We start from the raw sequence: 27026 nt of genomic DNA, 5'->3' as shown, positions 1-27026 counted from the left end.
GGGGAGCATCTGTGTGGTCAGGAAGGATGGCGGGAGCAGGGGTAGCACTGTATTGGCTTTGTACATAGTCTCTAGTTCGCTTAAGAGGGTCTTCAGTATCAAAATCACTTAAACTGATGCTGTCTCTTTGGCTCCCACTGATGGCTTGTTCCAGGACCTTTAACCTTGCCATGGCTATGCCGTGTACGCGTTCCTTCTCTAGGGCCTCTATTTTCATCTCAGTTTCGTTTTGCGCGAAAGCAGCTTGTATTTTAGTGGCCTCGGCTTCTGCACGTGCTTTTACGAGCTGTTCGCTGAAGGTTGAGGATTTTGATGTGCGTGACTTAGATGATCGCTTTGACTGTCTGGCTGAGCCAGAAATACAAGATGACATCTCAGCTATTAGCGATTCTTGGTCTTGGCTTTTATATCACGCACCATGCTTTCTCTCTCAGAGTTAAGTTGTTGGAAAGCTTGCAGCTCTATGCTGGGAACTGATGGATTAAGTCTCTTTAACACTGAGATATACTGGTCTGCTATTTTTGCATAACGTTGATAATCTGAACACAGTTGTGCAAGGGTTCCCTCTGGTGGTCATTGGAGAGAAGCAGGCTGAGATAGGCTGGCTATATGACTCAGCAGTTTTTGCCATAGCTCTGCTATAGCACGGAGTAGATCATGTTTACTGGATTCTAGATTCTCCCTTACTTTCCATGTAGGCTTTGTGGGACGTCAAACCTTCTCACTACATGGCTCCCAAATTTACATAAATTACAAGGATTCAGTATGTGAGAGAGAAGGGGAATTCGAGGATTTGCTCAGATATTAGAGGAGAACGGGGAGCTGAAGGAATTTGTACAGCTACAGGGGGAGTTCGATCTACCCAAGCAGGAGTTTTATAGATATTTACAACTACGACATGCATGGCGAGCAGAGGGTGGGCAGCTGGAGCAGGGGATCCCACAAAATAGGGTTATAGATAGAATAGCCGGGGTTGAAGGGTCAGGGGGTCTGATTTTGATAATCTATTGTATGGTACTGGATTTGCTGCTTTCAAAGTTTCCGTCGGAGTCCAAGGGAAAATGGGAGGGGGCAATAGGTCCTATTGAAGACGATCAGTGGTCGGAAATTTTGGAGAGGGTACTGGACTTGTCCCTGAGTGAATCCCATCATTATTCACAGATACTACTGTTACACCAAAAATACAGAACTCCAAAATTCATGCATGATATTGGACTCAGAGATAACCCTATGTGCAATAGATGTAAGACTCAGTCGGCGGATCTTATTCATATGATGTGGTCTTGCCCCAAGTTGGATCGTCTATGGGAAGAAGTAGTTGATATCATTAACAAAGTTTATTTGGGGGGTTGGACTGCTTACCTATGGTATGTGTATTGGGGTATTTTGAAGATCTAACGATAGATGAGTATGGCAAAATAGCGGTGGCTAGAATGCTATATATGTTTAGAAAGTTGATAGCACAGCACTGGTTGGATGATCAGACGCCCTCCATTCCGGAATATATTAGTAAGGTGAACTGGGTGATTAACATGGAAAAAGCAATTTACTTGGAGAGAGGCTGTATCGGAAAATTTGAAAAGATTTGGGCATCATGGATAGACAGCTCGGGCCTTGCATCCAGAGAGTTACAGAGATTCCGCTTAGGTCTCATTTGAGTGTACCTTTACTGAATTAAAGAGATGTCTTGTCTATATGTAGCACATTTGGAGACTCTCTTGTATCTCTACTTATTTTTATTCAAGGAGACGTAACATTGACGCTATATAATAATATGTTTATTTTTGTTAAGATGGGGGACAATTCAGGGGGGAGGGGGGTGGGGTAAGGGGACTGCGTTCCCCTGGGTTGTTATACCTGTTTTGTTGGAAAATGTTCAAATAAAAAATATCTGATTTAAAAAACAAAACCTTCTCACTAAATGATGGATGAAGTTCTATGCACTCTTCCTCTAACAATGGGTCTGGCAGAGACCGTGTAGTCATTCCTTCAGCCATCCTGATTCACAGGGAGAAGGGGAGCTGTATAGTCTCTTATATGCTGAGAGCGGGTGCTCTGCAGGAAGTTCTGTAGCCTTATAGAAGCTGTGGGTGGCTTTACAGATGAACCTGGTAAGTCTTTTTTACTATTCTGTCCCCGGGGCCTGTGGCTGCAAATATGGCTCTGTGAGATGCTGGATCTCTTCACCTTACTTACAATTGGCGACGGTCACAGGCAGCTCAACTCCGCTGCCAGCACACATGTTATGAAGAATCCAGAAGAGACTTTGATTTCTTTAAGAATTCTTGTTGAATGCATACAAACAGCAGCAGGTAAAAAAGACTTTCTTCAGACAGGCTGAAAGCATATGTGCTTCTAATGAAGCCAAGATGGAGAATGAGACACAGGGGGAAGAAAATGGAAGTGACATCACACCCAGAAGAGGGAGACAGAGAGACAGAAGGGACAAACTAGATGGAAAGAGAGGATTTCAGCTATGCAAAACACAGGAACACATAACAACAGTAAAACAATATGAGAGACTGCAATACAGCATGTAAAATGCTAAGGACAGTCTGTAAAATGTCTCATTCATGGGACATAACACATATTATTCAGTAGGCCCAGGGACATTAGCTATTGTGCATATGAGTCTAAATATTGACTCTTGTAGGTTGAATTAATATTTGTTGATTTGTTGAATGGTTGCTGATTACCTATTGTATTATTCCTTGCAGCCTATTGTCATGCTGTCCTTGAGAGATAAAGGAGCAGGTTAATTGAACAATCGATGTTTGTTAATTTGGTGAATGCCTGCTGACTACTTACAGTATACTTTCAGTTCATGCAGCTTATTGTTCTGCAAACAGTGAAGGACAAAATATGCAGGTTAATTGAACACTCGAACAATGAGAAATGATCTCCTCCCACCATCCCCAAAACTGTGGATAATGGCCTGAAGGACAGCTGTGGGTATAAAATTGACCTCTCTCCTTCTACAGAGAGACTCTAGAGGACATCAGCCAAGGCAAAATGGCTCTGAGCTGAGAAATACAGATTTGATCCACTGCCCATCAATCAACCCATGAAGACATTTGAACTCAGGTTGGGACAATCAGGTCACCTGGCCACTTACCTCAATGCACTCTGTCAGCGTCCTGAGCTTGCTACTACCTCCTCTCTGTATGTTCCTGCCAAAAGCGGGGTGCCACTGTTTGGGGTAGTTAGCCCCGAAAGCCCTGAAGTCACAGATGTTCTCACGACAAGCCGGCAGAATGTTGAGATTCTGTCATTTGCACCATCTTATGTACTTGTTGGGACTGTACTATATGTTATTGGCTGTTAAGGATCCAATAAAGTTCTCCCCACTGTGTTACCCTCACCCTGTGTGGTCTGAGTAGTATTTTGGTCACAGGAAAGAAGTATGGCAGTTCAGTGGGATAAGCCCTGGTCCATGCGGTCTTTCTAAAGACAGCTGGACCAGTAGACAAGAGCACCCACAGACTCTCATGGCTAAACAGGCAGTAAGAGGAGCACTGCTTTTAAAACAGACAGCATGTGCAGTAATAGGGACTCATACGGCAGTAGGGTATCAGTATTGGGGTATCAGCAGGATGAGTTTCTGCAGGCTGGAAATAGATTTGGATGGGGCTGGAAATGTGAGAAGTCAAATGTGTCTTTGTTGTAATCTCTACAGATGAGCTGTGGCTGGAAAATTTGCCAAGTTGGTCTGGGCTAGATGTAACTGTACTGGTACCTACCACTATATGGTCACCATATGGCGGTAATACAGTATCAGTGTTAATCTTTGTGTACAGATTTTCAGTAACAGGGTGGTCATCTGCTGAGGTTCCTATATGCCTTTGATTAAGCAGCGCCACCATAGTTGTACATACGATTACCTGGTTAGGGGCCCACTCAGATGTTTCACCCTCCACTGAGTTGAACCCCTAGATACACCTCTGGTTCCTGGTCTCCACAGACTGGGCCCATAAGAACCATACCATGGCAATCATAGAGGTCTTCAGAAGACCCTTGGGCTCATAAGAATTATACCATGGCAAACAGAGGTCTTCAGAAGACCCTTGGCTGCCATGAGACCGATTAGCACCCTGTCATTGTATTGCGATGGGCTTGGAACTGATGTTGGCCATCTTGGATGCCTCAAGCATGGCAGCAAGATTTAAAAGTTTAAACTGACGCGATCAGACCAAGCTCGAGAGCCAGCTCCATATACATTGCTCAAAAAAATAAAGATATCACTTAAACAACCCAATGTTACTACAAGTCAATCAGACTTCTGTGAAAACAACCTGCCCAACTATGAAGAAATGCCGATTGTGAATCAATTTCTCCTGCTGTTGTGCAAATGGAACAGACAACATACAGAAACGATTTGGAAGACAACCTTTATAAAGGAGTGGTTCTGCAGGTGATGACCACAGACCATTTCTCTGTTCTCATCCTTTTTGGATGTTGTTTTGGTAACTTTTGCATTTTGACATTGCTCTCACGCCTAGAGGTACTATATAGTAGCATGAGGTGGTGTCTACAACCCACGGAAGTTACTCAGGTAGCGCAGCTCATCCAGGATGGCACATCAATGCGAGCTGTGGCATGAATAGTAGCTTTGTCTGTAAGTTCAGTGTCCAAAGCATGGAGAAGATACCAGGAGACATGCCAGTACACCAGGGGCCATAGGAGAGCAACAACCAAGCAGCAGAACTGCACCCTTCTCTCCTTTGTGAAAGGAGGAACAGGAGGAGCAGTGCCAGAGGTCTTTAATACTAAAAGTGTGAGGTATCACTTGAAGTGAAAGCACAGTCATTAGCCGATATATTTGGTGCCTAATGTTCTAAGTGGATATATATCATCTTTATTGACCTCCAGCAGGCCACTAACATCCGTGTGTCTGCTCAAACTGTCAGAACGAGAACCCATGAGGGCGGCATGAGGGTCTGACGTCCACAAGTGGGTGTTGTTCTTACAGCCCAACACTGTGCAGTGCGATTGGTATTTGCCAGAAAACACCAAAATTGGCAGATTAGACATTGATGCCCTGTGCTCTTTACAGATGAGAGCAGGTTCACATTGAGCACATGTGACGCATTGAGCACATGTGACAGAGGTGAAAGTCTTGAGATGCTGTGGAGAACATTCTGCTGCCTGCAACACCTTCCAGCGTGACCGGTTTGGCAGTGGGTCAGTAATGGTGTGAGGAGGGACATTTTTTTCGAGGACCACACAGCCCTCCATGTGCTCGCCAGAGGTAGCCTGACTACTAATAGGTACCAGGATGAGATCCTCACACCCCTTGTGAGACCATATGCAGGTGCAGTGGGCCCTTGTTTCCTTCTGATCCATGTCAATGCTAGGCCTCATGTGGCTAAAGTGTGTTAGCAGTTCCTGCATGAAGAAGGCATTGATGCTATAGGACTGATCTGCCCGTTCCCCAGACCTTAATCCGATCAAGTATATCTAGGACAGCCACGTTGCACCACAGACTGTCCAGGAGTTGATTGATGCCTTAATCCAGGTCTGGGAGGAGATCCCTCAGGAGAACATCCACTGCCCCATCAGGAGCATGCACACGCATTGTAGGGAGGTTATACAGGCACGTGGAGGCCACACACTGCTGAGCATCATTTTCTTTACTTGAGGCATTTCCACTGAAGTTGGATTAGCCTGTAATTTGATTTTCCACTTTGATTTCGAGTATCATTCCAAATCCCGACCTCCATGGGATATTAATTTTTATTTACATAATTTTTATGTTTCATTGTTCTCAATGCATTCCACTATGTAATGAATAAAGATTTGCAACTGGAATATTTCATTTAGTGATATCTGGGATGTGGTATTTTTAGCGTTCCCTTTATTTTTTTGAGCAGTGTATAATGATTGCACACTCCATTCGTCAGTGGTTAAATTAAGCTTTTATTTTATATGCATTGTTCAAAATGTTTGGCAAAATGGTTTTTTTTTTTCAATTATTCATATCATAGGCTGTAAAAAAAAATGTTGAAATGTTCACACCGGGGCTTTTCTAGACTATTATTTCCTCTTTCAGGAATTTCACATGTACATTAGCAACAATAGACTGACTCTGACCCTATCTTTTTCATTGAAGCATTTAATGAGCATGTGCAGAGAGGTCACTGTACAGAAGGATGAGGAGGTGAGCTGTGACATGGTGGAAGCTATTGTGATTGGTGGATCCTGTTTTATCTACCGTATACAGAGGTGTCATCAGTCATTGAAAAGGAGGAGGAGGAGGTGAGCTGTGACATCACCAATTGTAAATGGTGGATTATGTGTTATTTACTGTCTAAAATAGTCACAGTTATATGTAAGAAAATTGCATGATTTATATTTTTATATATCGATTATGATATGTAAAATAGATTGGCAATATTTTCTGATAATATCCCCTTTAATTTTATAAACGTCTCATTTATATAGCGGTATACATAAGAGGGCAGCAGATATAATAACATGTGACTCCCATCGACCCTCACTCAATAGTGTATATAATATATTAACACATAGGTCACACAAGTCCAGTGTTATTACATCACCCACAACTTTCATCTTCTTGACAGAAGGATTTAGAATTAATCCTAAAAAGTTGCACAATGGCCCATTGTGGATTATATGACTTCACTGAAAATATTTAAGGCTGTCAATCACAATTTTGCTTTATTCCTTCGAGGATACAGATGGTTATGCCCTTTAGGAGACGTCCGCTTTGGACAACCACTATTGTTTTAAAAGGGGCCCCTTAAAAATTAGATAAATATAGAGAGTTGTGCAGAGATATTTATTCTGTAATTCAGGGGAAAACGCAGCACCACTGCCTCAGAAACTAAAGAGGATTTCCTTTACTTTCAAAGTCATGATGTTTATGTCCATCGGTGCCAACCCTCAGTATTCACAATTGTGTGCCCCGATGTTCTCCTGGCATAAATAAAGTCACATATACCTGCAGCCAGCACTGTCCATGAGATGTTCATATGGAAAGCAATGTCTACACATGTAACTCAGGATCAGTAATGTAATGTATGTACATAGTGACTCCACCAGCAGAATATTGAGTGCAGCTCTGGAGTATAATACAGGATGTAACTCAGGATCAGTACAGGATCAGTAATGTAATGTAACACGCCTCCTGACGAAACCGAGGACGGTGAAACGCGCGTCGGGGCTTTAGCGCGTCTCACGGGCATTCCTGCACATCACCAGGAACTATGATGCAAGGTATTTTCTGCTTTATTTATGGCTTCTGTAGGGATTCGACTCGCTCAGGTGCAGCGGGAGACAAACACGAGGCACGTTCCTTTAAAATTTCACCAGGTTTATTACTCCATAAACCATAGACAGCATAACACTGAAATGTAACCTTCACTTCAGGCAAAGGAACAGAAATGTCCGTGGCTTCAGACTCGGACTGAGAGTCTCAGCACATGCTGGGAGCTGTAGTCCTCCCCATATACAACCTCTGTAGTGTCCCACCTGGACACATGGAAGTCTGTCCACACTCAGACAGACTCCCTCCACTCTCTCTCACATGTGCCAAACACCTCAATTACATAGCCCTGTAACCACACCCACAGGTGATCACATGACTATGACATCACTAAAGGTTGTATAGACACACACAGGCTTCCCTGACACAGTGTAACAGAAAGATCAGCAGTACCTCTGCTGATCAATACACCCTGGAGCCTGCATCCCAAGGCCACCCACCTTGAGACCCATAATGGTCATTTAGGACCCTGCTCCTGTTACCACACTGAATGTGCCTGTACACCCGTCCTGGGACACCCACGCAGCGCCCCCTAGCTGACATAGTGGTAACTACACCACACTTCCTACAATTACCTATTGCTTTGCATATACTAGCATAGGGTATTGGACAATTTTCTGTCTTTAGATTTAATATATCAGTATTGGGCTTTCTTATCATTTGTTTGATTCATTATTAAGACCATCCATATTAGGAAAAAACTTTTTCAGAGATTTATGACATCTGTCATTTCTTATCATCAACATTTCCTGCCACTATGTTGTAGTTTTTAACATTATCCTCCTGGCACAGTGCAGTTCTGGCCCATGAGATGCTTTTTTCTGTCTGGAACTTGATTTAGCAGCTTTGATTGTGCCGCTATCTTTTAGTTGCTATTTTTTGTCATCTACCTCACTTTATACCTGTGCATTGTCTATTAATTATTATATGTGCAATAAAATAATTATGATTGATATATATACCTCTCTATTTTTGTGTCTTATTCTTCAACACATTATTAATCATAATTGGCATTCTAAAATATTTAGAATCACATTATACTATATATTTTCAAATTTTAGGTGAAAAAAAGAAAAAAATGTAATGTATGTACACAGTGACTGCAGCAGCAGAATAGTGAGTGCAGCTCTGGACACACCCTGGAAGAGGAGGAGCGTCTGGGCTGAGCTCTGCAGGCTAGGCTTTTGCTAAGCTCCTGGGAAGGGAGGTTTTTTTTCCTGCAAGGACTTTCCATCTGCCCCCTTCCCAGGAAAGAGGACTCTCCCTGGGACTGAGCGCCGGGGCTGTGCCCCTGGCTCCCACCCTCCGGCAAGCCAGCTGGGGGTGGGGGGCCTTATCCACCACCAGGAGGCCCAAGGCACAGCCAGCTAGTCCCAGGGATGGGGAAAAAGCGGACCCCAGGGGGCCGCAAGGCTCCAGGGTACGGGACCCCCGAAGTGAAGGCTGTGGCGGGCCCTTCCCCCGGAGGTGCAGCAGCCGGCAGAGGTGAGGCAGGGCCCCCCCTTAACATCTGGGGCTCCAAGGTTGCGGGAGAGCCAGCTACCACCTACGCCTCCCGCATTCATGCCCACCTCTCCGAGTACGAGGAGGCCGGCAAGCAGCTCAGGAGACTCCGGGGGGAGTTGGAGGGAGCCCGGGTCATCAGTAAAAACAGGCTCCCTGCCTCAAAGAGAGCAGAGGTCACCGCCACGGTCAAGCGGCTGAAAGGGGAGATTCGGGCCCTGGAGGACTGGCGAAGTACCATCATGGCCGGCAGCGGCCCCTTCCAGGAAAAGCTTCAAAACGAGGACCGGTTCAGGGCCATGGCTGGTGGGTCTCCTGGGGGGTCAGGAGTCCCCATCCAGGTGGAGGAAAGCGAGGAGGAGGAAGAGCAAGATGGCGCCCACACCACATCCGGGCCACCTCCACCTGAAGACCTGGCGGACACCAGCGTGAGTCAGGTAACATGCAGCGGGATAGCCCCCGAGCAGGTGGCCCTCCCGCTGGACTCCAGTAACGCGGAGGAAAGCGGGAGCGAGGGGGAGGATGGAGGGAGCGGGAGTAGTTCTGAGGGGGGCTGCCTCATCCTTAAACAAGTACAGCAGACTGAATCCCCAGCACGGTTTGGCACGCTGTTGTTTGGGTATGAAGTCTGCCCGGAGGATGAGGCAACCGGGAAGAGGAGAAACAGGAGTCGCAGGCGTAAGGCCTCTGAAGGCGTGGAGGAACAACTGGTTTTTGCTCCTCTTCCCGGGGCCCCTCTGTCCCGCTGTGTGGAACCCGCTACCCACCCCGGCTCGGGCCCTGTGGTGGGTCCGCAGCGAGGGAGCGGGGAGAGAGATGACTGTTGTGACCTGACTGTCGCATCTGGTGACAGTTCAGACCAGGGCAGCGACATGGAGGTCGGTGCTGGTTGTGGTGTTGGTGGTGGTGTCCAGGCTCAGCCCTCGGTGGCAGGGGAGGCTGGCCTGGCACCAGGTAAAGTTGGTACAGCCAGGGCCGCACCTCCGGCGGCGAGTGCTGGGGCTTCTGGACCCCCCACGTACGGATCCGCTAAGTCTGGATCGCTAGTGGGGGTCCAGAAGCCTAGGAAGGGCGAACAGAACATCAAGCAGCAGCTGAGGCGGTGCAAAGTGCTGGTCGCTCCCATGTCGGCGCCTGTGGTGAGAGCGGGGTCTCCGGCACGTCGACCCAAAAAGGGGTCCGTGCAGGGGGCTCCGCCGCCGCTGGGCGACGAGGGGGAGTGGCCGGCCTTGCCTGTCTCAACTGGTGGGCATGGGGTAGCAGCGGTGGTCCGTGAGGGGGGCGTGGCCTCCCCGAGTGTTGCCCGGCCTGCAAAGGCTGTGGCGTGCGGGGGGGGCATGTCCTCCTCGGCCGTCGTCCCACCCGCTGCGTCTGCGTCGCCCGGGGGGGCATGGCCTCGCAAGGGGTCGCTGCTCTGCCCGTGATGGCTGTGACTGGCGGGGGGGCGTGGCCTCAGCGGTCGCGACTCCGCCCGCTGTGCTGGCGTCACCCGGGGGGCCGTGGCCTCGCAGGGGGCCGCGGCTCTGCCTGGGGTGGCTGCGACCGGCGGGGGGGCGTGGCCGCTGCAGGCCCGCTGCCCTCTGTCCCACCCACCCTTCCAAGTAATGCTGTGCTGCCCCCAAAAGCTGGCGGGGAGTTGTCGGGGTCCCCGGCCCACCTTCCTTCATCTGAGGGTGCGGGGACTCTGGCGCTCCCTGGCAAGCCGGCGGCAGGGGTGAAGAAAAGTGCAGAGCAGGGAGCGGTGCCAGTGGCCGTCCCTGCCCAGAGTAAACAAAACTCAGCAAAAGAAAAAAAAATGGAGCTGAAACCGGGAGCTGCTGTTGCTCCTAGGCCCAGCCAGGGCAGAGTGCATGATGTCATCAGCACTGAGGCATTTAAAGGGGCAGCGGCGCTCCTGGACAGGAGCTGGAGTAGCTCCCAGCAAAAGAGCTCAGGGCCCCCAGCAGGCAAAGAGAGGAACTACACTGGTTTGGGAAATGTTAAAAATGTAAATAATGTAAATAATGTTGCTATGTTCACCAATTGTGCGAGTGAGAGTGAGTACGAAAGCGGAGTGGACATATTTGAGGAGATGTTTGCTGAAGTGAATGGTGATATGAGTGACATGGATGAGGGAGTGAGTGCTACTGTGAATGTGGGTGAGTGTGCTGGAGTGAATGCAAATAATAAAAGAGTGAATGGGAGAGTGAGTGGGAGGACGAATGAGGGTGCTGGCACAAGCGGTGGTAGTGGTGGGAGGGCTGGCCCGTCTGCCCCCCTGGCCGCAAGACCCCAACATAGTTATGCGGGGGCCGCGGCTGGGGGTCGGGGTGGTCCTGGGGGTGGTCCTGGGGGGGTCTCCTTGCCTCCAAGCTCCAGGGACGGCGCTTTGCACCACCGTTTCCTGGAGGCCCTCAAAAAAGGAGAAAGGTCGATAGTGGTAGAGGGGAGGACAGTGGACTTGTCTTTCTGGATAGAGAGACACGGCCTTGCTGCCTTCCAAAACCAAAGGGAGGGAGGGACTGTTTGGTCTCTCCCCACAGCCGGGCAGGGGCCGCAAAGGAGGAATGTGGTCCGTCTTAGGTGGGGGGGCAGTGAAGCTTGTCCACCTAGGAGCAAGGTGGTGGAGCTCCTCCTTAAGATGGGCTTCGGGGCGAATGACATCTTTGCCCTGATACATCCTTCGGCGTCCCGCTTCTTCGACGTCAGCTTTGTGCGGCCAGAGGGGCTTGAGCTCTTCTGGTCTAACTATGAGCTGGTGCGGGAAGAGCCCGGATGGCGAGACTTCGTTGCGCAAGCGGTGTCTCGCCAAAATTCAGTCAAGCGAGTGACCGTGGTCACTTGTAACGAGTCACTTGCCGGCGTGGACATTATGACGTGGCTTTCCCGTTACGGGGAAGTCACCGAGGTCCCCAAAAAGAACAGGGACGAATTCGGCATCTGGTCGGGGGGCTGGACCTTCATGGTTAAACTGAAGGTTTCCGGCGGCACGGTCACCCACATCCCTTCCTCGGCGTTCCTGGGAAGGGACAGGATCCTGGTCTTCTACCAGGGGCAACCGAAGGTCTGCCACAAGTGCGGCGACCCCACTCACTTCAGCGCTAGCTGCAAGGTACAGAAATGTGCCTTGTGTGGTGGGGTAGGTCATCTGGCCGCCTCGTGTAAAGACATTCGGTGTCACTTGTGTGGTGACCTAGGTCACCCTCTCAGCCGCTGCCCTCGCTCCTTTTCTAATGCCGCTGCAGGCCCGGCGGGAGGAGTCCGTGAGGGAGAAACCTCTGGCGGCGCTCCTGCAGCTGTGGCAGGTGGTGGCGGAGGGGAAGGGGCTGAGGGACCGGTGAGGAAGGGCAATGCCAAGGTGAGGGGCCCCGCGTATGTGCGGAGGCAAGAAAAACGCCATGGGGGTGGGGGGCAGGTGAAGTCTCGGGCAACCGGGTCGATGCCTGCTCCTCCCTCCAGGCCCATGGCAAAAGCCTCTGAGGTCCTGAGGGAGAGTGTGGTGAGAGAGGAGATCAGGAGGATGGAGAGGGAGGATAAAGCGGCTGACTCGGACGGGTCCTCACAGTATGAAAGTGTTGATGAGGAGGTCCAGGAGCAGCCTACAGCAGCGGGTGGCAAAAGTAAACGTGCCAATCGTAACAAATCGGGGGGGAAGAAGGCTGGCAAGCCTTCAAAATCTCCCCCGCCCCCGACCACCAGGGTGCGCACGGAAGGGCCCGCTGACCCCCCTCTGATTGATCTCTCCAACCGGTTCAGCGTCCTCGGAGGCTCGGATGATGGGCCGCAAGACGAGGATGCTGGGCCGGGGGTACCACCGGAGGGTCCTTCGGGGGATGGTGGGGTCCGTCCCTCAGGGGGCAGTGTTCCTCCTGGGGGGGGACAGACCTGGAACCCGGGGGCGAGGACACCGGGGGGGGTGGGATGGACACAACGGGAGCTTCCCTGAAAAGGAAGGTGTCCGACCCCTCCCCAGGTGGAGGTGATAGCAGTGGTAAGAAGTTGGCCATCCAACTTGATCACCCATGATGGCGGAACTCGCCCCGTTGACGCTGGCATCTATTAATGTTGCCAGCATAAAGTCAGATGCGGCTCGCTTCACGGCCTTTGATTTTTTCTCCCGGATTGAGGCAGAAATTTTATTCTTGCAAGAGACCAGACTAACAGACATGGGGGCCATCTATAAAGCATGGAGGGAGTGGAGGTGCGGGCCCTCATACTGGTCTCTTGCGGCCGAGTCGTATAGCGGGGTGGCAGTCCTTTTTAAGACTGCAGCTGTTGAATGCCGACGGGTTACTGAGTTGGAAATGGGGAGGTGCCTGATCCTAGATGTCTTCATGAGGGGACAAGAGCTCCGGCTCATCAACATCTACGGCCCGCAGTCCAAGTGGGACCGCAAATGTCTCTTCCTGAGGATCAAGCCCTTTCTTTTTACGAGCCGGCAGGTGGTCTTCGGTGGGGACTTCAACACCATTACGAGGTCCCGTGACCGGGGGGGTCCCGGAGATCGCCTGGCTTATGATAGCGTCGCGTTGAATAGCATAGCCAGCGAAGCTCGCCTGGTGGATGTCCACATCCGGCACACCCCAGGTCACGGAGGTTTCACCTACCATAGGGGTAGCTATAGGTCTAGAATAGACAGGTTTTTTTTGAAAGAGGACGCCATCTTTTCTGCTGTGTCCGCCGTTGAGGTGGAGTTCTCCGATCACTGTCTAATTTTCTTTTCTCTGAATGTTGCAGAGACTCATCGGATGGGAAGAGGGCTGTGGAAGCTCAATTCGTCCCTGCTGGAAGAAGCGGAGGTGAGACAATCCTTCGAGGACTTTCTTCAGAGCCAGGTACCGCAGTTGGATCTCTGTAGTAGTAAGTCAGAGTGGTGGGAGATCTTCAAAAAGCGGGTGGCGGGGTTCTTCCGTCAGCTCTCGAGCCTCAGGAGTCTGAACAGGCACCGCTTGTACCAGGCCCTGGGGAGGAAACTCGAGCAGCTTGTCTCGACTGGAGGTGACCGTGAGGAAATCTCCAGAGTGAAATCTTTGCTCAAGAGGTGTCAGTATGATAGACACACATCTTTAGTTTTTGAGAGGGACTTCGGGAAGTACCGCTCACCCGACCCTTACAGAAACTGTAAGATGTCAGTGAATTGTAAGATGGTGACAGGACTGATCGACAGTACGGGGTCCCTGAACAGATCCAAATCAGGGATCCTGGAGGTGGTCAGATCCTTCTACTCACACCTCTTGGAAAAGAAGGATCTGGATCGGGACAGGATGTCGGCTTTCCTGGCTGAAACCGTCCCTGAGCCAGGGGGTGATCCCTCTCTTGGTGTTTTGGCAGAGGAAATCAGGGAAGAGGAAGTGAGACTGGCCATTGATGGGCTTCGGCCCAAGAAATCGCCAGGTCCGGATGGCTTAACATCCGAGTTCTATAAGACTTTTAGGGACTCCTTGGTCCCCCTCTTGACAGGGGTATTTAATGAGTGTCTCTCCTCGGGCACTCTTCCCGACTCAATGAGGAAGTCAGCCCTCATTATTCTGTCAAAGGGTAAGGATCCGTCCCGTATCGAGAATTGGCGTCCCATAGCGCTTCTCGATACGGACCGGAAGGTTCTGGCCAAGGTGCTGTTTAATCGGCTGGTGAAGTTTGCACCCCGGCTCCTTTCAGGGGCCCAGCATTGCTCTGTTCCGGGCCGCAGTACTTTTAGTGCTGTGCTCGGTGTCCGGGAGGCAGTGGAGCAGGGTAGGGCAGGTCACTGGAGGGGGTACTTGCTGTCATTAGATCAAGCGAAAGCCTTTGACCGGGTCAACCACGAGTACCTCTGGTCCGTCCTTTTGAGGTATGGTCTGCCTGGGAGGTTTGTAAAATGGTTAGAGATCTTGTACCAAGGGACTGAGACTTTTCCGCTGGTGAACGGTTGGTCAGGTCGCCCTTTTGAGGTGGGTTCTGGGGTCCGTCAGGGCTGTCCGCTGAGCCCGCTTTTATACGCGTTCGCGATCGATCCCTTCCTAAGGAGGGTAGATCGTGGACCGTTGGCGGGAGTCGGGATGGACCAGGCGGGCTCTGGGTCCTCTCTGAGGGTGGTGGCGTATGCCGATGATGTTTCCCTTTTCGTGTCCTCGAGAAGGGAGGCGGATTGGGTCATGTCGGAGGTAGTGCGCTACTCGGAGGCATCCGGGTCCATGATCAACCGGGATAAGTGTGAAAGTCTCTGGCTGGGAGGGGGAGATCCCAGGTTTGATCTCCCGGACACCCTTCCAGGGCCCCAGGCCACCGCCAAAATTCTAGGTATCGAATTTGGCCCCGGGGATTACCCCCAGCAAAATTGGGAGGGCAGACTTAAGATCGCCGCCCAAAAGGTGGACCAATGGAAGGGTTGGTCTTTAACCCTGAGGGAAAGGGTTGCCCTGGCTAAAGGCTTTCTGCTACCTTTATTAATATACCTGGGCAGTGTGTGCATCTTGCCGGAACCTCTCTGGACACGGGTCTATAGCCTGTTCTTCCAATTGTTATGGGGGAATAGGCTTAACCTAATCAAGAGGGAGGTTACATACCGTACGAGGAGACTAGGTGGGTTGGGTATGGTCAACCCGGTGGTGTTTCTAGTAAACACCTTTCTTAAGACTAACATCTCCAACCTCTGGCTAGAGAGGGCTCCTCCGTGGGTAGTCTCCTGCAAGGGTTGGCTTTGGCCTTTCTTCCAGGAATGGGAGACAGGAGGGCAGGTGAAGGACCTACGCACACCTCATGGGCATCTCCCGGCTTACGCTACCCCGGTTCTGAAGGTGATCCGCCGGTGGGGTCTGGGAATGTGGGAAATCAGGACCATGTCGAGGCAATGCCTTGACAGGAGGGTCCTGTTGACACATTTCCAGAAGCCCCTGGCCCTTAAGGATTGCCCAGGCCGGGATCTGGAGGTCGGGCTGGGGCTTTTAAATTCTAAGCGGATCCCCATGAAGTTTTGGGACTTGACCTGGCGCTGCTTCCACGGGAGGCTGTATGTAAAGGATAACTTGAAGTGCAGGAAATCCGATGATCGGGGTTGTCCCCGTGAGGAGTGTGGCGACGTGTTGGAAAGCATGGAGCACTTCCTGCTTCATTGTCCCTTTAATGCAGAGGTTTACAACAGGGTGGGTGCTTCCATACGTTGGCCGCGGCTGGCGTCCCTCTCCTACGCTGAGTGGGCCTATGGAGCGTTCAGATCCCTGGGTGGCCGGGACCTGTGCACTTTATTCCTAGTCAGTGTAGTGGTTAGGTTCTACACTTGGAATGCACGGCGCCTAGTTTCGACGCGGAAAAAAACCCTTCTGAGGGATGAGGTGGTAGGAAACATCTTGGGTGACCTGGTGAAGGTCCGTTCTTTGGAGTTCGAAAGGTTGGGTGTGAGGAAGGCCTCTTGGCTTTGGAGGGGCCTCTCCTTTTAGAAACGCACTCAAGGGAGAGCTAGCTCCGTGTGAATGAGGGTAGGGATAGCATAAGTTTCACTGGGTGTTAGGGACAGAATTAGGGGCAGATAGGGACAGGGAGGGACAGGCACTGAGGGACAGATAGAGAGTTAGTTATGATAAGTTAGGTAGAGTAGGGGCAGGTAGGGACAGATAGGGACAGTTTCTTTAGGGACAGAAGTAGGGACAGTCTTAGTTGTTGAGGGACAGGGTGAATGTGTTAGTGAGGGATGGGGCCTCCAGAACTCCTTTCCTGGTGTTGGGCTGGTGCATGTCACTTTAGCTTTTTGTTTTGGAAGCATGAAATTTAATGGATATTGGGCTTGCAGGCACCAAACTTGGGCCTGTGGCAAGGTTTTTGGAAATGTGGTTAATACTTATTGTTTGGGTAATATTATCACTGGTTATAGCAGGTCGTATCTTAGGTGTATAACAAGTGTAGTATGTGCTTTTTGTGTATCTGTACATGTATGCAGTATTGTATGTATGTCGCTAGGATGGTGCTTTTAAAAAAATGTATATATTATAGTTAGGAAAGGGGGAAGGGGTACAGTCAGGTTGGGTGGGGGTTTCTTGCGGGAGGGAGGGGGGAAGTTTGGACCCTGGAATGGACCCTGAGAAATCTAGGGCCGAAGATCAGAAGGAGATGGCCTGGGAACTACACCAAGGACCATGGGAAATATATAAGGAAATGTAGATACGGGCCATAAACTTTCCTGGACCCTGAGGTGCTGTTTTTTTTTTCTGAGGCCATAAACTTTCATGGACCTAGGTGTGGAAAAGGCTACGAACTTGTGGACCTGTGGTGTGGGTGGTGGGAAAAAAAAAATAAAAAAAAAAATAATAAAAAAAAAAAAAAAAAAAAAAAAAGGGAAAAAGGGGGGTGGTTTCTTGCTGTGTTGAGGGGAAGTAGTTGAGGGTCTGCCAAGATGGCTGTTTTTTCTGTTTAAGGCAGTGGGCCAGAAAAAGTGTTTACTTTCCTGTTTTAAATCCAGTATATAGGAATGAATGGGAGCATGAGTGAAGGTGTGAATGGGGTTGAATGTGAAGGAATGGATTTTTGTTTGTTTTCTTTGTTTGGAGGTTCCTGCTGGGGGTCCCTCAGGCTGCAAAGCCTGGAGACACTGCACTATGTCCTTCAGAGATGGACTGTCGTAAGCTAGCATATTTGCACAAGTTTTTTTTTTGTATGTCGGTGTGGTTTATTTTAGTTCATGTATCGTGGTTTTTGATTTCTGGAATGTTGTTTTTGTCTGTCTTATGTATTGTGTTTTTGATATTTTTATAATAAAAGAGATACAGGATGTAACTCAGGATCAGTAATGTAATGTATGTACACAGTGACTGCAGCAGCAGAATAGTGAGTGCAGCTCTGGAGTATAATACAGGATGTAACTCAGGATCAGAAATGTAATGTATGTACACAGTGACTGCAGCAGCAGAATAGTGAGTGCAGCTCTGGAGTATAATACAGGATGTAACTCAGGATCAGAAATGTAATATATGTACACAGTGACTGCACCAGCAGAATAGTGAGTGCAGCTCTGGAGTATAATAATAAATAATAATAATAATAATAATAATAATAATAATAATCTTTATTTATATAGCGCCAACATATTCCGCAGCGCTTTACAGTTGAACAGTTTCAAACACAACAGTCATAAGTAACAACGTTAACAATACAACAATTAAAGCGAAATAAGACGACCCTGCTTGTGGAGCTTACAATCTACAATGAGGTGGGGGAGATACAAAGCATAGGTTTGTATTTACAATGATGTATTTACAATGACGGTCCAGCCATCTTCAGGGGGTGGGGGTTAGATGGAGATAGTGAATGGGCTACACACACACAAACATAACATGACTTTGATTACTGAATGTGATAGGCCGCTCTGAACAAATGCGTTTTGAGCGAGCGCCTAAAACTATGCAAATTGTGGATGATCCTAATATCTTGGGGTAGAGCATTCCAGAGGATTGGCGCAGCACGGGAGAAGTCTTGGAGTCGGGAGTGGGAGGTACGGATTAGGGCAGAGGTTAGTCGAAAGTCATTTGCAGAGCGCAGCGGTCGGTTAGGCCGATAGACAGAAATGAGGGAGGAGATGTAATACAGGATGTAACTCAAGATCAGTAATGTAATGTATGTACCCAGTGACTGCACCAGCAGAATAGTGAGTGCAGCTCTGGAGTATAATGCAGGATGTAACTCAGGATCAGTATTGTAATGTATGTACACAGTGACTGCACCAGCAAGATAGTGAGTGCAGCTCTGGGGTATAATACAGGATGTACTCTACTATACATAATGAAATATGTATGGGAAGTTATTGTGTAGTGTGACGAACAGCCCACGGCCGTTCGTCCACTTACGGGCGACACTAACGGGGGTCCCGCTGCCACCAAAACAGTCCCACCACTGACACGGGTGTATCAGCGGACGGAGGGACGAGACACAATGCCGGCACACGGCTATCACAGGCGCAGTGGGGCTTATCTTAGTTATCCCACCACTGGCACCATGTGACAAAAATATCCAGCAAGCTAATCTCGCTCTACAATTTGCCGCAGGGGGAGTTTAATTTGGATGCCCCGCCACTGCTATCAATCTTCCAAGTACTGCGGGGATTTATGTACCGTATATCCCACTTTCTCAGTTCCACTTTGGAACTTGCAGCTCTCCGGCACCCCCCTTACCCTCAGGTCAGTCAGGGAACTGCACCTAGGATAATTAGTCGCCGGACGGGCTGCCTGTTGTGAACCGGCAATTAGGCTTCTGCAGTAAGGGAATTATCAGCTGTGGCCGCAGCCCCTCATTCAGCTATATAAGACCCTTCTAGACTGCCAGCAAGCCGCAATAGCCATGCACAACGTGCTGCCACCAGTCACGGTTACTTAATTCACAGTGTTAAATTAAGAGGGTCCGTGGCAAACCCCTTGAATTAGTAGCGATTATCTAACAAAGGCGTATAGTTCGAGTCTTAGAGCATAGAGACAGATCTAAATAATTATTTCATTTATTTTCCGAAAGAGGACAGTGATTACAGATAAAAGTTGCTATAAAATTGAGACATAAAATATGTACAGTACAGGTATAAAATAAAAGTGGAGAAAACAAAGAGATTACACTCACAGTTCCATATTGTTCCTTAGGCAGACCATGCGGCTAAGGTGGGTGGAGGCGGAGCTGCACTTCTCCGCTCATCTGGGTCTTTCTAGCACGACGACTTGAGCTGTTCTGCTCTGGTTTTGTCCAGGAAATGCTTTATAGACTTGCTATGTGACATCACGGAGAGATGCATGCTGGGTTAATCCCACCTCTCCCTTTTGGATTTAGAATTACACTAGAAAACTTATACTAATCATAACTCTGTGGGGGCAGCCCGCACAGACACATATAGGGCATCATTGGTTGTGATTTGTTGAGTACAATAATTCAAGACCAAATATGCAGTAGTTCTGATACACCGTTTAGCTGGAACACATATCTCAGGTTCTGAAAGTATTACGCTTCGCCAGAACCACGGCAGCGACGCTGTGACCGCCCGGATTACAAAAATGTGATTTTCATATCTCTAGGGTATTTGGTTCTTATGGTATAGTCTCTCATAGTTTTATTCGTTTCAAACAAAGAAGTCTTTCCCGCTCTGAAGAGGAGAGAAGGAAACAAATGGTTGTAACAGCAGGAGGGTCTCCTATTACTAGTGCGAACACAGGCTGTAGAGGAGGGGGGGTGGCACTGCTCTGTGTGTGTGTGAAGGGAGGAGGGATGAAGCTGCAGAGCTAGCAGCCTGGATTGTCATATCTGCCGGATCTTTCTGGAAAGTTACAACAGAAAACATCATATTTTGTGGACAAAACCCCATACCTCACAGACATTGTACATCACATGTAGGTCATAAACCAATGTAGCATGTATAACTATGATCTCTCATCTACTTACTTGTAATCTGGTTTTTCTATGCGGTACATGAAATATAACGGTGTAGGTTTCTTTGTCCAGCAGCATGGCCTGCCAGCCATACAGGTTAGATAATGTGTCCGGGACATAGTTCACACTGCTCGTCTGATTACTGCTGTTCTGGAGAGTGATGTTGTAGCCGACACTGGGGGCTCGATCCCTAAAACCGATCAACAGAGAGAGACATGAACACATTGGTGCAAGGTGCTTTAGGGGTTAAATGTATGTGGGTGAGGCTGTCAATCACAGACACCTCCTCCTGGATTCTGAATGCCACTTCTGGTGGATGAGTATAGACATTGATCTCCCTTTTCCTGGGTGGTGCAGCCTAGGTAAAAGAAATAGTACAAAATGCCTCCACAGGGAAAAGCGATACAGGCAAACCCGTGCTTCACCACCTCTACACCTATTCTCCACTGACTGCATAGGTGTGTCTGGTATGCCCCAAGGTTCCCAAGATGGGCACTTGTCTTATATTTTCTTCGTATAACCTGCCCCTTGTGCGGCGAGAGAATGCATTTTTTTTACCCTTTTCATCCGTTTGCTTATATTGTTTAAGCACAAGGGCTTTAAAAAGTAGGAAGGTTCATGATTATCGTCATGATAATGGAGTGGTGTTGTCACGATCCGGACTCTCATATTAAAACTTTTTTCCTTTCTGGCCATCGTGGGTTAATCCCACTTTTTCCCCACCGGTGGCCGCTGGTGTTACTGCATTGCGATTATTATCTATGCAGGCGGAAACCACTCTCACCTTCCAAAGTAAGCTCACCAGGTGCACCAGCTACCCGTTGGTGATATTGTTTCTCTTTGGAGACCAACCAAGCTGGAGTAAGGAGCAGGCTGTGTTGCAGTGGAGCTCCAGCTATTCCCTTTTTCTGGTGCCTTACTCTGCTGCTTGGAGCATTAGCAGAAGATAAAGCTAAGTTTGCTTTTGTAGTTTATCTAACCCTCAGATGTCTGTATTATCTTTCCTTTGGTTTTTGTTGCAGTTCATTTCATTCCCTGTCCCACCTCCTGGGGAGGGGTTTGGGGGTTTGGTTTAGCTCGGGGCTAAACAAGAGATAGGGACAGGTCGGGGACTTGGGCCTCACTACCATCAAGTGTACCCCCAAGTTAAGGAAAGTCAGGGCACCCCCTTAGCCTGAGGGGAAGTTCAGGGGCCCAGGTTCCACGTCCCCTGTTTTCCCACTACTGCCCCGTGACAGGAGTAGGTATCAAGGGCCTTTGTCCTATAAAGTAAGTCCTAGAGGCTACTACTGTCCAGTAAGAAGGCATTAAGAGCAATCCTTGGTTCCTCATGGGCGGAGTCAACTTGTTTTTAATCCCATTTTCCCATAATAAAAAAAGTATCCAGCCAGGGATTGAAAAAAAATTGCGATGCCTCCAGTCCCAAGGTATTGGGTCCAAAGAACATCATAATACTATTCCATTGCTTTTTTAGCTATGGGGCCCCTTCTTTTGGGGCCCCTTCTTTTCAGTTGATATCTTTGGCTGTGTTTGCGTTTCACCCCTGTAATTTTTACTGTATTTCACAAGATTTTAAGTGTCGTTTCATGAGTTTTATATTGGTTATGGCTGGTCAGCATTAAAAAAAATAGCTGCCACCGATGTGATTATGGGAAGCACACAGCGCGCACATGTCTACCTGTCTTTGAAGTGTAGGATTAATGGGATTTTGTCTGGGGATTTAGTATTTACGCAGCAATTTGTAGCGCAGGAACAGATTTCATGTTATTTGCCTTTAATTGCTATTCTGTTTCGTGATTTTTAGCCGCCATTCTCCGGTTCTATGTTTATTTTACACGTGTAGACATCTACGTTCGGGTTATATAAGGCCTGATGTTTAGTTTTATTGCACAGTAATGGTGGAAATAAGCGGTATGGAATAATACCGCTCTGCCCATTTACTGGGAGGTAAGGTGACTTTTACAAGTTCCCTTTTGCGAGGTGACATCGAGAAGTTAGTCTGGAAGTTTTTGACCTCCTGTCGCACCGCTGTTCTTGTTTCATTGGACTTTTTAAATACAGGAACTTTGAAGAATTAGCAGGGTCATAAACATCAGCCTCCATGTTTATGTGAGGCCCGGGACTTACAGAGCAATGGACATGCGATGGAATGTGATGTTTGATGCACACACACGACCGGACACGCCACCGCCATTAATATAATCCACCGCCCAGCAGGAGGAGTCTGGGAGTATACCAGTGTTGGCCAGCAGATGGCTCCCTTCCAACCCCGAGATCGAGCCATCAATGTCTTTGATGAGGGCGCAGTGAGGATACGGAAAAAAGACCTTCCTGGGCGATTTTAGAAACTTCAGCTTTTGTGTCTTTACTGTGAAGCCACCTAGGGAAAAAAAAAAGGAAATGAGATTTGAGATAAAAAAAATTAAGTAAGTGAACCCCTCCTTCTTAGTTACCTTGACCCATAATGCAGCCTGAGCAGGTGTTGATGGCAGTGCAGTCCTCACGGTCAAAGTTTCTAAATGTTGTGTTAGTGATCACCGCCTGGAATCTTTTAGGGGTAACTATGCCGGACGTCATACATTTGCCCTCCTTTAAATGAAAAAGATGCAAAAAAAATTATATTACATGATGGACTTCCAACTGGGACTGCTTCCTCTACAGTGACAGTGTCATACTAGCTATCAGAATTCGCCACAAGGGGGAGCTCACAGCTTCAGCCGAGTATTATACCGTGTGTATAAATTCATATGCGTTTAGCTCCCCCTAGTGGTGGCTCCAGGTACCCAAAATTACATCATCTACTGTATATAACTGCTGTAGTAAAATGTAGCTGTAGTAAAACTGAATTGGTCATTCAACTGTTTCTTATGTGAAGAATGATGACTCAGTAGTTATATGTCCAATGTGCAAATGTGGGAATAATAGGCACATGTTTAGGAAATTGATCTTCATATTCATATATGGATTATTTTAATCTGCATTAACGCCATATAGACTATATTTCTTGAATGAAGGTATTTGGTGCACAAATTTTCCAATTCCTGTGAGTACATCACATATACCCCACCTGTGCCAAAAGTCTACAGATTGAAGGTAAGATCAATCACTAATTAAAAATAACCTTGAACTGAAGCGAGAATGCGTACTCAATCCTGGCCTGTAAAAAAGCAGAAGCAGGGAATGCAGTAGCCATTCTGCGGTGAATCTGAATAGTGAGAGGACATCACAGTTGACAGCTTAGCCATAGAGATAGGCAAAAAAGTACTGAAGAAACTGTACAGACAGTGTGTGTGACAGAGCATAGAAGATTAGTGTGTAAGGAAAAGAGAATACTGTCTCACAGCTTAGCCATAATGTGCACAAGGAGTGTGGATTACTTCCGCGCTGCCGCAATAATACAGTTCTAGAATTAATAAAGTAGTAATGGTGGTTTATTCAACGCGTTTCAAGGTCTTGATGACCCCCTTCTTCAGGAAATGCCACAATGTTTTGTGTTGCTTTGTGTGGCATTTCCTGAAGAAGGGGGTCATCAAGACCTTGAAACGTGTTGAATAAACCACCATTACTACTTTATTAATTCTAGAACTGTATTATTGCGGCAGCGAGGAAGTAATCCACACTCCTGGAGCACATTGTTTCGTATGGTCGTTAACCGTCCCGTGGATCTGCAGCAGCCAACATTTGAGCCTTTATGTAACTAGCATCACCAGGTGAGCAGTTTTCTTGGAGATTATCATATCAAATCTGTGGGATAAGACCCTATTTGCGCTTTCTTCCATCCCTTTCTCTCAAAAACTAAAGCTTAGTCATAGAGATAGGCAAAAGCACTGAATATACTGTGCAGACAGTGTGTGTGACAGAGCAGAGAAGATTAGTGTACAAGGTAAAGAGTATAGTGCCTCACAGCTTAGCCATAGCGAAAGGGGCGTATCTACCGCGGTTGCAGCTGCGCCGGGGCCCGGAGTGCTTAGATTGGCTGCCAGGCTGCAATTGGCCTGGCGCGATGGCTGCTTTGTGCGCACAGGACCTGTGATGAGGTCACAGGAGGGGAGGAGTCAGGGGTCACATGATCAGGGGCTTTGGTGTGTGCAGTGCTGTGCTGTCATGGTGCTTGATGTAAGGATGTAAATGCTGTGCTGGTTGTCATGGTGCTGGATGAGGGTAAGTGTATGTGTGGGGTCAGGAGGGGTTTACAGGGTGGATGTAGCAGAGCTGTGTGTGTACAAGGTGTACGTTAAGGAGCGGAGCCACATGTGTACGAAGTGTATGGAGCGCAGTCACGTGTGTATAAGGTGTATGGAGCGGAGGCGTGTGTGTACAAGGTGTACGGAATGGAGTTGTGTGTGTATGAGGTGGACAGAGCGGATCCGCATATGTATGAGGTGTACAGAGCGGAGCTGCGTGTGTATGAGGTGGACGGAGAGAAGCCGCGTGTGTACGAAGTGTACGGAGTGGAGCTGCGTGTGTACGAGGTGAGCGGAGCCATGTGTGTACGAAGCGGAGCCGCATGTGTACGTGGTGTATGGAGAGAAGCCGCGTGTGTATGAGATGGACGGAGCGGAACCGCGTGTGTACGAGGTGGACGGAGAGAAGCTGTGTGTACGAAGTGGAGCCGCGTGTGTACAAGGTGTACGGAGCGAAGCCGCATGTGTACGAGGTGGACAGAGAGGAGCTGTGTGTGTACGGAGTGGAGTCGCGTGTGTATGAGGTGTACGGAGCGGAGCCGTGCGTGTATGAGGTGTACGGAGCGGAGCCGCATGTGTACGAGGTGGACAGAGAGGAGCCGTGTGTGTACGGAGCGGAGCCGTGCGTGTACGAGGTGTACAGAGTGGAGATGTGCGTGTATTTTGGCATGGGGGGGCCCCATTTGAAAGTTTGCACCGGGGCCCATAACTTTGTAGTTATGCCACTGCATAGAGATGGGCAAAAACACTGACAAAACTGTACAGACAGTGTGTGCGACAGAGCATAGAAAATTGGTGTGCAAGATAAAGAGTATAGAAGCTCACAGCTTAGCCATAGAGATGGGCAAAATCACTGAATATACTGTGCAGACAGTGTGTGCGACAGAGCAGGGAAGATTAGCGAGGACAGTGTATGTCGTTCACTCTTTTCAGGGTAATTTGAGGCTTTGCGGGTAAATGTAGATCCGCTGCATCAAGCGTATTCCCCACAAATTGACTTAGAATTTAGAGAATTCGAAATGAGGAAATCTTCACTCCTCTATTTCTTGTCTCTGCTTCCTGCAACCATCTGATAATCCAGCACATCTGATAATCCAGCACCGATCAGATCCTACGCAATCTGCATAAAGTGACTGGTGCAATGAAATGAACATAAACCTTTTGCCTGTGTTGTTTCAGTCGTATTTCGGCTAATTGGCTAATTTAATTTGCAGCAATTATTGGTGGGGGAGTGGGGGGCCGGCGCACGTATGTGTGTATATATATATATATATATATATATATATATGTGTTATAAATCCAGATAGTTATCTTAAAATACGTTGTGTTACCTCAGCAGAGGAAATCAGGAACGTGAATGTCACTGCTACCTAATTGATGCAAAGTAGACATCCTTATTAATGGGCACATTACATAAATTAAGATGCAAATCATGTCACGGGGGATGTTATTATGAGATAACAAAGATAATAACAATTATAATTGAACCCCTGGCAAAACTCGCAGCAAAATGTCTCATTTCCCCAAGGTCTGGGACATGCTCCGAGAGCGAGCTGCTAAATTCGAGAGGAATATTAACCGCTAGATCCGCAGCGACCGTCTATTCTGGGTTTTTCCTCTCGCAAGATACGACCACTCGCATGAACAATGGCAAAACCAGCCCTGGGCCTCTTCCTGCAAAATTCATGCGTACGGAACCTCGCTGGAGTGAAGTGAGTGACCTAGAAAAGGTAACGAGCGGCAGGAAAACTAAAAGTACACCGGGGAAATGGCGGCACAGCACTAGAAGCGCAGTACGTGCATAAATCATGAGTGCACACAGCAACAGTCCTCATCCGCAGGTCAGGAATAGAAGAGGGGCAAATGCCCCAATGGCCTCCATGAACTCGATCATTAATGCTCACGTGGCATTAGACCTTGGCACACCACCTTTAACTACACTGTTTCCAACAAGTTGTATGAGTGTATGATGATGTCTTCAAACCCCGACCCACCACTGACCACCAGGGAAATTGAAGGGCATCATGTTAATAAAGATTGACTGCAATATAGTGAAAAGATATAAAAGTTTCTAAACATTCCAACATAGCATTATGGGAGTGCCAAACTGCCAGGAAAAAACCCCCAGATATATGGAGAAGCAAATCACAGGATACCAGGAAAAAAGAAATCAACTGGAGCAACCAGGAAAAGGAACACTGACATGGCAGAGACAGGGTCCATCAAATTTGTATTCCAGAAATAAGAGGCCACAAACTGCTTAAAACCAGACATTGGGGAAGGAATAAAACCTACCTTATTGTACACCGCGTATTCGAATGCCAACCCACTTATTACCAGGGACAGAATTGGCAAAAAGCTGTAAACCAGAGATTGGAGAACCAAATCACAGGACACCAGGACAAGGGACACAAAATGATCATATTGTACACCGAGTATTCGGATGTCAACCCACTCATTACCAGGGACAGAGACAGTAAACTGCTGGAAACCAGAGACTGAAGAACTATACCATAGGGCAAGAGACATAAAACTATGGTATTTGGATGTCAAACCACTTAACACCAGGAACAGTGGCAGCAAACTGCTGGAAACCAGATATTGGGGAAACCAATCTACAGGACACCAGGTACATGGACAGCAAACGACTGGAAACCAGAGATTGGGGAAACCAACCCACAGGACACCAGATACATGGACAGCAA

The 27026-nt window shown here is 48.2% G+C and overlaps 1 protein-coding gene across 1 annotated transcript in view; it reads right to left on the bottom strand.

The window, feature by feature from the left end:
• Nucleotides 1–27026, bottom strand: part of LOC141098644 (fibrocystin-like) — a 475648-nt gene that overhangs the window by 140305 nt on the left and 308317 nt on the right. Inside the window, exons 13-15 of the mRNA XM_073586616.1 lie at nt 22591–22726; nt 22265–22517; nt 20150–20327 (exon numbers count right to left, since the gene is read on the bottom strand). Of these exons, the coding sequence (XP_073442717.1) occupies nt 20150–20327; nt 22265–22517; nt 22591–22726 (567 nt within the window). The remainder of the gene's footprint in view (nt 1–20149; nt 20328–22264; nt 22518–22590; nt 22727–27026) is intronic.

This window comes from Dendrobates tinctorius, unplaced genomic scaffold, assembly GCF_039654945.1.
Source record: "Dendrobates tinctorius isolate UK_male_01 unplaced genomic scaffold, ASM3965494v1 ptg000093l, whole genome shotgun sequence".
Classification (NCBI taxonomy): Eukaryota; Metazoa; Chordata; class Amphibia; order Anura; family Dendrobatidae; genus Dendrobates; species Dendrobates tinctorius.
This window is presented reverse-complemented; position numbering and strand designations above follow the sequence as displayed.